This window comes from Tachypleus tridentatus, unplaced genomic scaffold, assembly GCF_004210375.1.
Source record: "Tachypleus tridentatus isolate NWPU-2018 unplaced genomic scaffold, ASM421037v1 Hic_cluster_1, whole genome shotgun sequence".
Lineage (NCBI taxonomy): Eukaryota > Metazoa > Arthropoda > Merostomata > Xiphosura > Limulidae > Tachypleus > Tachypleus tridentatus.
Genome location: NW_027467777.1, coordinates 28,240,324 through 28,255,552, shown reverse-complemented (window position 1 = coordinate 28,255,552; position 15,229 = coordinate 28,240,324). Strand labels below are relative to the sequence as shown.

Here is a 15,229-nt window from a genome sequence, read left to right as displayed (position 1 = left end):
AAATATATGTAATAACGTTACAAGCTCAGAGTATGTGATGTAACACGTGTTAAGGCACTGATTGTCAGACCAAAATGACAATAAAAGTTGTGCACTTTGAAAACGGAGGAAAACATCGGATTTTTCGCCAAAACACATTCGTGTCCAATAAATTTGTTTGAGAGATCTGCATGTTCTGCAAGTGCAACATGTGCAAAATTCCTATAAAAGTGACGGGTTCTCGGTTTCCATAGCTCAGTGTTAAGCCACCGACACGCAATACAGTTACGCCAAGACTGACTGAAGCACAATGAAACAACGCCATTGGTCGCTTGGAAGCAGGCGAATCTCGATCAGATGTTGCCAGAGCTGTGAATGTTCACCCAAGCACCATCACAAGGCTATGGAATCGTCACCAACAACATGGATCAACTCGTGACCGTCCACGATCTGGCAGACCTCGTGTGCAGGATGTTAACAGATTTTGTGGTGGCAGCGTCATGATGTGGGCTGCCATCGCCTACAATGCCAGAACAGACCTTTTGCACATTCGAGGGAATCTTACGGCTCAACGATACGTCGACGAGATTCTTAGGCCCCATGTGCAACCCATCATGGTAAACGTCAACAACGTTTTTCAACATGACAACGCCCGTCCTTACATAGCCCGACTCACCACTGTCTTCTTGAGACACCACAACATCAACGTTCTTCCCTGGCCCTCCAGATCACCAGATTTAAACCCCATCGGACATCTTTGGGACGAGTTGGACCGACGTCTGCGACGGCGACAACCTCAACCGCAGACTCTACCTCAGCTTGCAGCAGCTTTGCAGGCTGAGTGGATAGCCATTCCACAGGATGTGACTCGTCATCTCATCGCTTCCATGGGCAGGAGATGCCAAGCAGTTATTGATGCTCACGGGGGGCATACTCGTTATTGACGTTGAGTGACGTTAAACTAGTGAGCGTGAACTTCGCCTTTGCAGACTTTGGATGTTCAGTAGTGAATGTGCAAAGTTTCACACATGTCATACAGAACTACCCGGAATAAACTTGTTAACAATATGTCTCAAATTTTGCCTTTTGCGTTTCTTTTTTTGAAGAGTATATTTAGTACTCTCAATGTATCTTACTAGGACAAATCCAACAAAGTATTTAGTACTATCAATGTATCTTTCAACGACAAATCTAACAAAGTATTTAGTACTGTCTCACTGTATCTTATTAGGACAAATCCAACAAAGTATTTAGTACTGTCACTGTATCTTACTAGGACAAATCCAACAAAGTATTTAGCACTATCAATGTATTTTACAACGACAAATCCAACAAAGTATTGAGTACTATTAATGTATTTTACGAGAAAAAATCTGACAAAATATTTAGAACTGCCAATGCATCTTACGTGAAAACATCCAACAATGTCTTTAGGACAAACTCATAGTAGATTTAGTACTGTCACTGTATCTTACGAGGAACATTTAACAACATGTTTAGTACTATCAATGTATCTTGAAAGTACAAATCCAAGATAGTATTTAGTACTGTCACTGTATTGTTTGTTTTCTTATAGCCAAACCACATAGGGCTATCTGCTGAGCCCACCGAGGGGAATCGAATCCCTGATTTCTGCGTTGTAAATCCGAAGACATACCGTCGTACGAGGAGGGGGCATGCCACTGTATCTTGGCCCGGCATGGCCAGGTGGGTTAAGGAGTGCGACTAGTAATCTGAGGGTCGCGTATTTGCCATCCCCAACGCACCAAACATGCTTACCTTTTCAGCCGTGGGGGCGTTATAAAATGTCGGTCAATCCCACTATTCGTTGGAAAAGAGTAGCCCAAGAGTTGCGGTGGGTAGTGACGACTAGCTGCCTTCCCTCTAGTCTTAGATTGCTAAATTAAGGACAGCTAGCGTAGATAGCCTTCGAGTAGCTTTGCGCGAAATTAAAAAACAAAACAAACAAACACAATCTTACTAGGACAAAGGAAACCTTATTTAGTACTCTCAATGTATCTTACGAGGAAGAATCCATAAAAGTATTTAGTACTGTCACTGTATCGTACTAGGAGAAATCCAACAAAGTATTTAGTACTGTCACTGTATCGTACTAGGAGAAATCCAACAAAGTATTTATTATTGTCACTGTATCGTACTAGGAGAAATCCAACAAAGTATTTATTATTGTCAATGAATCTCACTAGAACAAATCCAACAAAGTATTTAATACTGTGAATGTATCTCACTAGAACAAATCCAACAAAGTATTTAATACTGTGAATGTATCTCACTAGAACAAATCCAACAAAGTATTTAGTACTGTGAATGTATCTTACGAGGACAAACCCAAGAAAGTATTTAGTACTGTAATTGTTATTACTAAATATCACTACTGTAACGGATTTACTATTATGTATTTAGTTTACTATCTACGCTTGTTTGAGTTTAATATATGTTCAGAAATGCCTGTTCTCAAAATGTGGAGAAGATTCTCGAGCGTAGAAATCAACAATGTATATATCTGCGTAGATTCCAGTATTATTGGACTAACTGAACTTCCAAAGAACCCTTCCTCAAAATTTATAAATCGCGACACACGGAGAGACAATAGAATATTATTGATTTGTTACACTTAGTATACTGTAACCTCGGAAGCTATAACTTTAATTAAGATTTATTAATCGAAAAACTAGAGATATTCGACCAGGAGCGTTTATAGATTTTGAACATTACAAACCGTTTAACTTCAGTGAATTAACTTCAGACGTCAATATTTCTACAAAGAATTTACGTTGTTTCGGCTGTGAAAAACTGACCTGAGGCCAGCCAGGAATAGAGCTAGCTAGATGCTCTGTGACGAGATTGGTTCCTATGTATCAACACAAAATTAATTCGTTTGTCGTTTACCGTTGATAAAATATTCAGTTCCAGACTAGTTAGAGGAGTCAGTAAACATATTTGTATTACGAAAGAAAACTGTGTATATCAATCTTGTTGATAAATATCATAAATTTAACAGGTGTTGACATTTAATTAACTTAAATTAAAATTTTCGGCTATTTTAAATCGTATAACGTAACATAATAAACCGGAGATCCGTCCCAGATAATTATAATACGTAACAGTATTTTGAAGACATTGTGTTTAGTTAACATGTGTAGTTCACGAGCATACTGGAGGGGGGCGACCAACGCGCGATTTTTGTAATTTAAAAAATTTCTTATACAGTTATAACTCAGCTGATTACGGTATTATATAGTTATAACTCAGCTACTTATGGTATCATATAGTTATAACTCAGCTACTTATGGTATCATATAGTTATAACTCAGCCGCTTATGGTATCATATAGTTATAACTCAGCCGCTTATGGTATCATATAGTTATAACTCAGCCGCTTATGGTATCATATAGTTATAACTCAGCCGCTTATGGTATCATATAGTTATAACTCAGCTGCTTATCGTATCATATAGTTATAACTCAGCTGCTTATGGTATTATCTAGTTATAACTCAGCTGCTTAAGATATTATATAGTTATAACTCAGCTGCTTACGGTATTATATAGTTATAACTCAGCTGCTTACGGTATTATATAGTTATAACTCAGCTGCTTACGGTATTATATAGTTATAACTCAGCTGCTTACGGTATTATATAGTTATAACTCAGCTCCTTATGATATTATATAGTTATAACTCAGCTGCTTATGGTATTATATAGTTATAACTCAGCTGCTTATGGTATTTAACATTTCCTACATAGTTTACATTTGACTGAAGACGTATTAGTATTTTTGGGTTGAAAGAGCCGCATATAATGGTTTCTGTTGATACTGTAACTGTAAGTCGATACCGTATTACAACTGTTAGGTTTTGTACCCACCGAACTTTATACAGTAGCTGTTTGTGACTTGTTGGGAATAAATTTTAACAAACAAACTGCAGTACAATTCACTTGTTATAAAAATAATACATCTAAGATAGTCAAACTTATGTACAAATATTTGTTAACTTTTCATTGGATGTTTATGGACTTTATGTGAAGAGATATACAACTGTTTAAAGCTACATTTCACATAAAATTGTTTCCAGATTTAACGTTATAGCACCAACTTACGAGTTTTCAAGGGAGCATACCCCATACCCTCGTAACATTAGCAAGCTATTCAGACTGATTAAGTTTTGATCTCACAAGTTAAAGCCAAATATTCTGCACACGGACCTGTAGACATTCTTCAAAACTTACTTTCTTGTAGCAAAGAATAATCATTTGTTTGTGATTCTTTAAATGACACATACAAGAAGATAATTTGTTTGTTTGCGCTGAAATTCCAACAAGGGTTTCTTGTGCATAGGTGTCCCTAACTTTTGAAGTAGTAGGTTAGAGGAAAGGCAGCTAAATAAGAGAACCTCCCGCCAATTCTTGGGATACTCTTGACTTATCGTTTTGTGAGAGTGGACCGTCACTCTGAGAGCCTACTTGCAGCCTTAAAGTGTAAAGTAGATTGACTTTTATTCCACGCAAATAAAACGGAAAATTCATGAGTTTTAAGCTATACATCATGGAAAGTTTCACAATTCAAGTAAACCGTACAGTGTGATATAGCCTTGAACCCTTAACACGAGAGTATAGCATGACATCACACTATCGTATGATGACTGGAACACGCTAAGGCAACGGTTCTCAAATATTTCAGGCTCGTGTACCACTTTCTTCTTCACCTTTTTTTAAATTACGAACTTAGTTCCAATTGCAAAAAAACAAATACAAATTTGTTTTTGTTAAATTTCACGCAAAGCTACTCGAGGGCTATCTGCGCTAGCCGTCCCTAATTTTGCAGTGAAAGACTAGAAGAAATGCACCTAGTCATCATCACCCCCGCCAACTCTTGGGCTTCTCTTTTATCAACGAATAGTGGGATTGACCGCACATTATAATGTCCCCATGGCTGAAAGGGTGAGCATGTTTGGTGCGACAGTGATTCGAACCCGTGACCCTCAGATTACGAGTCGAGAGCCATAACGGGAATAAACACAAAACCCAGTGACACAAAATGGTATTTTTGACACTTATCAATCATGATGAAGGATGAGATCATTTTTTTCAGCATGATCAAAGAACACGCGGAACTGTTTTTGTAAATTTGAAAGGAACACTTGGGAGTCTAGGAAGGCAGAAAGTTAATCTACAGAAGAGGATATTAGAATGTATATTTACGTAAAGAGTACAAATAGGACTTATTACAAGGATTATATTTTCATGCTATTTGTGTCTTGTACCAGTGACATTAGCTACACGTACCACAGTTTGAGAATCACTGGTATAAACAATGAAATGTTTCTGCACTAGGTTAACATCACACTATTGTGTTGTGAGTGTAATAATCTAAACTATGAAATGTTTCTGTACTAGGTTAACATCACACTGTTGTGTTGTGAGTGTAGTAATCTAAACTATGAAATGTTTCTGTACTAGGTTAACATCACACTGTTGTGTTGTGAGTGTAGTAATCTAAACTATGAAATGTTTCTGTACTAGGTTGACATCACACTGTTGTGTTGTGAGTGTAGTAATCTAAACTATGAAATGTTTCTGTACTAGGTTGACATCACACTATTGTGTTGTGAGTGTAATAACCTAACTATGAAGTGTTTCTGTACTAGGTTAACATCACGCTATTGTGTTGTGAGTGTAATAATCTAAACTATGAAATGTTTCCGTACTAGATTAACATCACACTATTGTGTTGTGAGTGTAATAATCTAAACTATGAAATGTTTCCGTACATGTTTAACATCACACTATTGTGTTGTGATTGTAATAATCTAAACTATGAAATGTTTCTGTACATGTTTAGCATTACACTATTGTGTTGTGAGTGTAATAATCTAAACTATGAAATGTTTCTGTACATGTTTAACACTACACTATTGTGTTGTGATTGTAATAATCTAAACTATGAAATGTTTCTGTACATGTTTAACATTACACTATTGTGTTGTGAGTGTAATAATCTAAACTATGAAATGTTTCTGTACATGTTTAGCATTACATTATTGTGTTGTGAGTGTAGTAATCTAAACTATGAAATGTTTCTGTACTAGGTTAACATCACACTATTGTGTTGTGAGTGTAATAATCTAAACTATGAAATGTTTCTGTACTAGGTTAACATCACACTGTTGTGTTGTGAGTGTAGTAATCTAAACTATGAAATGTTTCTGTACTAGGTTAACATCACACTATTGTGTTGTGATTGTAATAATCTAAACTATGAAATGTTTCTGTACATGTTTAGTATTACACTATTGTGTTGTGAGTGTAATAATCTAAACTATGAAATGTTTCTGTACATGTTTAACATTACACTATTGTGTTGTGAGTATAGTAATCTAAACTATGAAATGTTTCTGTACTAGGTTAACATCACACTGTTGTGTTGTGAGTGTAGTAATCTAAACTATGAAATGTTTCTGTACTAGGTTAACATCACACTGTTGTGTTGTGAGTGTAGTAATCTAAACTATGAAATGTTTCTGTACTAGGTTAACATCACACTATTGTGCTGTGATTGTAATAATCTAAACTATGAAATGTTTCTGTACATGTTTAGTATTACACTATTGTGTTGTGAGTGTAATAATCTAAACTATGAAATGTTTCTGTACATGTTTAACATTACACTATTGTGTTGTGAGTATAGTAATCTAAAGTATGAAATGTTTCTGTACTAGGTTAACATCACACTGTTGTGTTGTGAGTGTAGTAATCTAAACTATGAAATGTTTCTGTACTAGGTTAACATCACACTATTGTGCTGTGATTGTAATAATCTAAACTATGAAATGTTTCTGTACATGTTTAGTATTACACTATTGTGTTGTGAGTGTAATAATCTAAACTATGAAATGTTTCTGTACTAGGTTAACATCACACTATTGTGTTGTGAGTGTAATGATCCAAACTATGAAATGTTTCTGTACATGTTTAACTAGTGTTCTGAGGAATATGCAGTAAATAGATATTTTTACTCACTTTGGCAAAGCAAGAGATTCAAATATATCCGAGAAATTCATTCTTATCTTACCCACCTTTTCATAATTATTAACCATATGAAGAGTTCACGATATTTTACATTGAGACAATACTGTTAAACACCTATACAAGCAGGAAACAGACAGCCCGTTATGTATCTTTGTCCTTAATAAGAGATAAGCATATTTCAGTTCGATTTACATGAGCTACCATATGGTAGTAGCACAGTAATCGTGTACTCCTTGTAAACGTATCCGCACGTTTTGAGCGATCAATTTATTTATCTATTTTATAAACAAATTTCGTGAGTGGTCTCCTTGAATAGCTTAAAACTCTTACTTACTGGAAAAACTATATTAGGCAACACATTGATATATTAAATCAAGAAGATTTAAGAACTAAAACGGCCTAAACTTTTTCTTGTTTCAGGAGACAGATATAAAGCGTGTATTCATACACTCTTTTTTGTTAAATTTCGCGCAATATTACTTTAGGGCTATCTGCGTTTAGTGTTCCTAATTTTGAAGTGATAGACTAGAGAGAAAGCAGCTCTTGGGTTATTCATTACCAATGAGCATTGTAACTTATTGTAACATTATAACGCCCTCGCACCTGAAAGGGCATCAATTTTAGGTACAGGACTTCTATTCCACGACCCTAGATTGCAAGTTGAGCACCCTATAATATAATCACCAGCCCGTGACACGCAACAAAACGTTGTCGTACAAGGTGTTTTAATAGTTTCTCTCAGATAAAAGGACTTTCAAAAACACGGCTGAAATGTAGTTAAATAAGTTTAAATATCACTTACTTCCAGGATTTGAGGACACAGATTAAAGTCATTTAAAATACATTAGGGGTGCTTTGTACATGTGAAGTCAATGAGAATGTAAAATGTAATCTCGTCTATAGAATATATATTTTTTGTACAGCATATTCCAAATAATAAAAACGTTATGAGATTTTTATGTCTAACATGTCTCTTGAAAACTAGCAAGTTTCCAGAATTTACTAGATCTTGAGTTAGGGCGAACTACTGACTGACTGCTACACTTGTTACCTAAGTTAGTATAATATTGTCCTACTAGATGTAATAATATCGTTCAAACAGCCGAAGTTATTGAAGGCCTGATGCAGAATACAATTCCCTCCGTCTCAGTTGAGTAACTATTTGCTGGACACGAGTTTGTTGTCTATAAATGATACAGTCTAGGATAGTTTATTATATTTAAACTAGATGGCGGATGAATATATAACATACAGTACAAGCATGTTCTTGTCAGGGTTTAATACTACGAACTACGCTATTAGCCAGTTTACTGTTCTTCCTTTATATTGTTACTAGTCGATTACCCTTGGTGCCAGTGGATTAAATCCGCGCGTGACGTATTCATGATGTCACATCTGCACCTTGTGAATGTAGAAGAATAAAGTTCGTGACGAGAAACAGGAAAATCTCGACACCTATTGCAAATCTATATGCACACGGGATAAAAAAATTCGTGAAGTTGGGGGTTGCAAATTGCGTAATAAAAAGGTTTTTTCTAGTATCATATAAGTAAGAGTTCCATTATAATATGATGTTAACATATTAAGTAAAAAAATCTGAGAATTTAGTGTGCATTTTTTTAGCAGTGTCTTTTGAAGAGTAGCAATATATTCTAAATTTCACAAACACAATCCCAGAATCAAGCTGTTTATGTATTAGTTGACCTAATCTCATTTTGACCAAATATTAGGTTACAGGAAGGCGGTAAGTTAATACCTCTACATTACACGTATAAATAATGCTTCATCCTAAATATAGGGTTTAATAACAACAGTGGATTAAATATTAAATAAAGGGGAAGAGTGAAAAACTCATACAAATATTGATAGTCAATTCGTCGAACAGCGAGGGTTATGAAACTTTATATATTTTTGATATTACACGACATATGTAAGTAATTTTTAGATAGTAACTCCATTTCATACTATCTTGACCTTTTGTCAATATTATAATGCCCATGGTGTGTGTTCCCTTCCCTTTTCTAAGTTTATCACCGACGAAAATACAAAAGTATAAAACAATAAAACTACATGAAATTCCTTTAAAACTGTTACACGCACTAGAACTACAAATAAATACTTTTATAACTATGGCTGTAGGGTAACTTCTTGCAAAGTGTGTGTCTTCTCAGACGTAGTTACATATTTATTGTGGTTGTGGTGTGATCGCCACATCTTGTATAGATTGTGTAAATTGGGTCTTCTCAAACCGCTTTAGTATAATTAAATATTCTATTTGTAAGCTAACTAACATTTTTTTGACAATAACGTTTTAATGTTTACAGAGATATTAATATACATTTTCGTGCTTCACTAAAAAAATATAGTTGCGTCAGGAATCCGCCCTACACTCTTATGAATGTTTCTTTTTTAAAATTAACTATTTTAGTGCTATAAACATTCCCTCCCTACAATATCAGGATTTATGTGTTTTTTTTCTGATTGGGTTTCCTGAATAATTCTAACTTTATCCACAATAGTAAGCAAGAACATGTTCCATATAAAGAACGTAGATGTCCTAGAAACGAAATGATTTTTAGTGTATAGAAAGACTGAATTATCAGTAGAGAAAATAGCGTCATTTTAACGGATGAGTAACCTAAGTACAACATCATGAAGACAAAACAAGATTGTGGAAGAAGACTAAATCTATTTAGTGTTGATGAATATATCAGTCCTGGTGTTAAGATGGAACACATTCTCTGACAATGCTTCTCAGATGGGCCTGCCGGACGATCCCTGCGACCAGACATTGGTTATACAAAAAATGGCAAAAACATAGTTCATAATAGGGTGAAATGTACACCCTTCAGAGACCTCGGGGACTCAAAAAAAGTTGTCTTAGCCAGACAGCTCATGACTCATTAGGGGGTCCGGCATGGCCTAGCGCGTAAGGCGTGCGACTCGTAATCCGAGGGTCGCGGGTTCGCGCCCGCGTCGCGCTAAACATGCTCGCCCTCCCAGCCGTGGGGGTGTATAATGTTACGGTCAATCCCACTATTCGTTGGTAAAAGAGTAGCCCAAGAGTTGGCGGTGGGTGGTGATGACCAACTGCCTTCCCTCTAGTCTTACACTGCTAAATTAGGGACGGCTAGCACAGATAGCCCTCGAGTAGCTTTGTGCGAAATTCCCAAACAAACAAAAAGACTCATTAGGGATACAAGACGCACAGTTTAAGAAACACTGTTCTAAAGAGAAAAGTATCTAATTCAAAATTGACCATAGTCTGTTCGTTTACGTCTTGTAATTAAGTTTTCACCTAACACTAGGTAAAATACATCACGATGAACACTAATGTTTCAATAACACAAAACTAAAAGTAGATCGGCCTCGTAATTAAGTCCCGATTCAATAGGTTACAACTGCAACTAGCCATCAGTTTTATTTAATCAGTTATACTTGGCATACAACATTATGTTAGGCCTCCAAAGCTTGTAAAAAAGCTTTTATACCAGAGCAGTTGTTGTTGTAACAAGTGTTTTATACAGATAGCGTACCTACTACTACTGTGTTTATTGTATTCCAGCCAGCCTAAACAATTCTGGACTTTCTCGGCAATGTATGTGACCAATATAATGTGGTTGAAATGCTACCGTGTTTCTCCAATAATAAGACCTACCCATAAAATAAGACCTAGTGTGATTTTTGGGGATAGTTTTAATACAAGCCCTACCCTTAAAATAAGCCCTAGTTAAGAGTGGCAGGAAGAGGAAAGAAACAAAAAAAATTAATTTACTAATTAGTTTAATAGTTAATTAATTAGTTTGTTTAAGTATTAATCAGTTAGTTTAATAGTTTAATAATAGTTTATTTTAAATGGTTAGTTTAATAGTTTTACTTTGTAACTTCATTTTTTTAATATATCAAAATAAGACATCCCCCGAAAATAAGCCCTAGTGTCATATTTTGGAGTGAAAATTAATATAAGCCCTGTCTTATTTTCGGAGAAACACGGTATTATTATAACTTCAATTTTTAAAAATCCTTAAGGGACTAGATTAAGGATGTCGTATTGAAAATATAATAGTCTTTCTAAAATAATGTCTTATGACAAACACAATTAACTGTAATAAAGCTTTCAGCTTTTAAGATATGTTCACACCATAACTATCAGTTTTGTTTCTTAAGGCCTAACTTACTACTGGAAAATATGTGTTAACTTCTTAAGCTTCTTTCGTATGTTTTTAGGAAAGAACTTTCTTATTTATCACAAATTTATAAATTACTTACCAGTGGTATGCCACAGTGTTTACCAAATTCATTTTTTCAATGTTTTTATCTAATAAGTTGAAACATACGTTAGTTTTAGCCCCTTTCATCCATTCTATTTTAATTGGACCTTTAGTTATATCGAAGTTATAGGTGAGAAAGGATCCTGTTGGTTTGGACTTCCAGAAGAACTGTCTTGCGACTTCTTGCCAAAATAATTCCGGCGAATCTATCGACTTTTCATACAATACTTTGTAATCTTCAATACATTTGACGTTAGCCTTATTTCTAAATTCTTCGAGAGCATAAAATAAAGTGTTACTACTAATACTGTTCCACTCCATAGTTACCTACAAACAAGTACTCTGTTATAAGACACCGTCGTCTGCTTTTATCGTAATAGATAAACGCGCCATCACTCGGACATAATTTGAGATAATAAAGCATGTAAATATTGTGAATTTCTTCAAGTACTCACAGTTTCAAGTATCAATTACATTTTGTTTCATGTTTGTTATGTACATTTCAATGCATAATAATTTATTCGTAAATGCGAAACATTGGGATAATCATAATTTACTAATATTAATAATTTCCCAATAAAAACAATAAATTAAGTTATAATCAGTGATGTCGAGAAAACCCACTTGTAGAGAAATATATATGTGAAAACGGCTCGTTTGGGTTGAGGAATTATTTTACGTAGAGGAGCGAATAATGTTTCGACCTTCTTCGGTCATCGTCAGAGTAACCGACTGGAAGCTGACCACATGTTTGGAAGGGGTTGTGTAATTGAGTGTCGGGATGTAGAGGGCGATGTTAGATGTTTGAATATATAATTTTATTTATTTTATTATATTAATATAGGTATAAAGGTGTTCCTTTATATTGGTTTATTTTAGGTTTAAGTTGTTGTATAAGTAAGGCTTCTTTAATTTTGCGTTTGTTTATGTTTGTTTCTTTATTTAGTATTTGAGTGTTTTCTATGGTTATGTTGTGTTTATTTGACTTGCAGTGTTCGAAAACGTGTGAAGGTGACTTTTTATGTTCTTTGAGTCTAGTTTCCATTATTCTACTTGTTTCTCCAATATAGAAGTCGTGGCAGTTATCACATTGTATTTTATAAATAATGTTGGTGTGGTGTTTGTCAGTGTAGTTTTTACATAGTATAGACCTCATATATATATGCAAAAACGGCTCGTTTGGGTTGAGAAAAGATTTTACATAGAAGAGCGAACAACGTTTCGACCTTCTTCGGTCATCGTCAGGTTCACAAAGCAAAAGGTAACTGACCGGAAGCTGACCACATGTTTGGAAGGGGTTGTGTAACTGAGTGTCGGAATGTAGAGGGCGGTGTTAGATGTTTAAATATATAATTTTATTTATTTTATTATATTAATATAGGTATAAAGGCAACCCTCATAGAATTCACCACGATAAAGACAAACTTCATGTTCAACAACCACAACTATATACAAACAAATGGCCTAAGCATGGGCAACCCAGTATCACCAGTTCTAGCCAATATTTTTATGACACAGGTTGAAACACAAGCAATTAACACAGCATTACATCCACCACTATACTGGTACAGATATGTAGATGACACAGTTGCGGGATTCACATCTACAGAACACATACTTAATTTTTTCAGTCACATTAACTGTATACATCTCAACATTAACTTCACATGTGAACAGGAAGATAGCAATCAAATATCATTTCTTAACCTAAAAATTACAAGAACCGATACACAATTTAAAACAGGAATCACCGAAAAATCACCCATACTGGACTATACATTCCTTGAGACTCAGCACATGAAACAAAATAAAAACTCAACATACTAAGAAACCAAATAAACACAGCCATAAAACTATGCTCACCAGATAAAATTAACGATGAATTAGACAAAATAAAACAATATTTCATCAACATCAATAAGTTTCCTCCACAAACCGTAGAAAACATTATACGCACACACCTAGACAGAAAGCAAAATCAACCAACAAACGTAAATATATCTCACGAATCAAAAAATCACGAAACCATATACTGCTGCATTCCATATATTCCCGACATAAGCAGACAAATAACCAACATTTGGCAAAAACTAGTTACAAAATATGACATTCCAGTTAATACGAAATTTATTCAAAAACCCAAAATAAACCAATACAAAGGAGCACCTTTATACCTATATTAAAAATAATAAAATAAATAATATAAAATTATATATTCAAACATCTAACACTGCCCTCTACATTTCGACACTCAGTTACACAACCTCTTCCAAACATGTGGTCAGCTTCCGGTCAGTTACTCTTTCATTCTTTGTAAACCTGACGATGACTGAAGAAGGTCGAAACATTATTTGCTCCTCTACGTAAAATAATTCCTCAACCCAAACGAGCCGTTTTTACATATATAATAAATTAAGTCAATTAGGTATGTAAAAATCCACAGAACAACGTTGAATAATAAATACTTGGTTACGAGTGTACACAAAGATGAACTAGTTATGAAACAAACACGAGACTTAAAATAAATTTCATTTGTGGCTGAAACATTATCTTGCTATCTTTTACACTTTAACACATCACTTGGAAATTATAATGCCATTAAGAAACGTTTGAATAACAGTAGAAAGTAATATATACTTTTGGAACAAACTATTAACTAGGAGACTAGTTCTCTGAGAAGAGCTTGGGTGATATCTCTTTGTGAACTTCCCCTGAGTTACAACAAATAAAGAAACATCTAATGTAACAACAACAAAACAAACAATGTTGGGCAAACAGTATTGTATTTTATCAATGTTAGGTTGTAAGTTACAACAGATGAAGGAACATCTCTCATGATAACAACAACAAAACAAAGAATTTTGTACAAATAGTCTTGTCTTTTTCAGTTTAATGTAAGTTACAACAAATAAAGGAACGTCTCTAATGACAAAAACAATAAAACAAATAATGTTCAACAAATAGTCTTGTCTTTCTTCAATGATAGCTTGTAAGTTAAAACAGATGACGGAGCATCTCTTATGATAACAACAGTAAAAAAGTGTTGAACAAATAGTATTGTCGTTTTCAGTAGTAGGCTGTAAGTTACGAAAAATAAATAGAACATCTCTCTCTAATCATACCAACAATAAAACAAACTACGTTGAACAAATAGACTTGTCTTTTTTTCAATGTTAGGTTGTAAGTTACAACAGGTGAAGGAACATCTCTAATTATAACAACAAAACAAACAATGTTATGCAAATAGACTTGTCTTTTTCTCAATGTTAGGTTATAAGCTACAACAGATGAAGGAATATTTCTAATGATAACAACAAAACAAACAATTTTGTACAAATAGTATTGTCATTTTCCACTGTTACGTTGTAAGTTACAACAAATACTGGATCGTCTCTAATAATAGCAACAATAAAACAAACAATGTTCAACAAATAGTCTTGTTTTTTTCAATGTTAGGTTGCAAGTTACAACAGATGAAGGAACATCTCTAATTATAACAACAATAAAACAAACAATGTTCAACAAACAGTATTGTCGTTTTCAGTGTTAGGTTGTAAGTTACAACAGGTGATGGAACATCTCTAATTATAACAACAATAAAACAAACAATGTTCAACAAACAGTATTGTCGTTTTCAGTGTTAGGTTGTAAGTTACAACAGGTGATGGAACATCTCTAATTATAACAACAATAAAACAAACAATGTTCAACAAATAATCTTGTCTGTTTTCAATGTTAGGTTGTAAGTTACAACAGGTGATGGAACATCTCTAATGATAACAACAATAAAACAAACAAAGTTGTACAAATAATATTGTCTGTTTTCAATGTTAGGTTGTAAGTTACAACTGGTGATGGAACATCTCTAATGATAACAACAAGAGAACAAATGGTATTGTCGTTTTCAGTGTTTGGTTGTAAGTTACGA

General features: G+C 34.3%; 1 protein-coding gene across 5 annotated transcripts in view; it reads right to left on the bottom strand.

Annotated features, from left to right (window-relative positions):
- LOC143241811 (acetyl-coenzyme A synthetase, cytoplasmic-like) overlaps positions 1-11,624 on the bottom strand; it is a 47,536-nt gene extending 35,912 nt beyond the window's left edge. For all 5 annotated transcript variants that reach the window (XM_076485078.1, XM_076485076.1, XM_076485079.1 and 2 more), the window contains exon 1: positions 11,300-11,624. In XM_076485078.1, coding sequence (XP_076341193.1) covers positions 11,300-11,622 — 323 coding nt within the window. In that variant the 5' untranslated portion in view covers positions 11,623-11,624. The remainder of the gene's footprint in view (positions 1-11,299) is intronic.
- Positions 11,625-15,229: the final 3,605 nt, after the last annotated feature.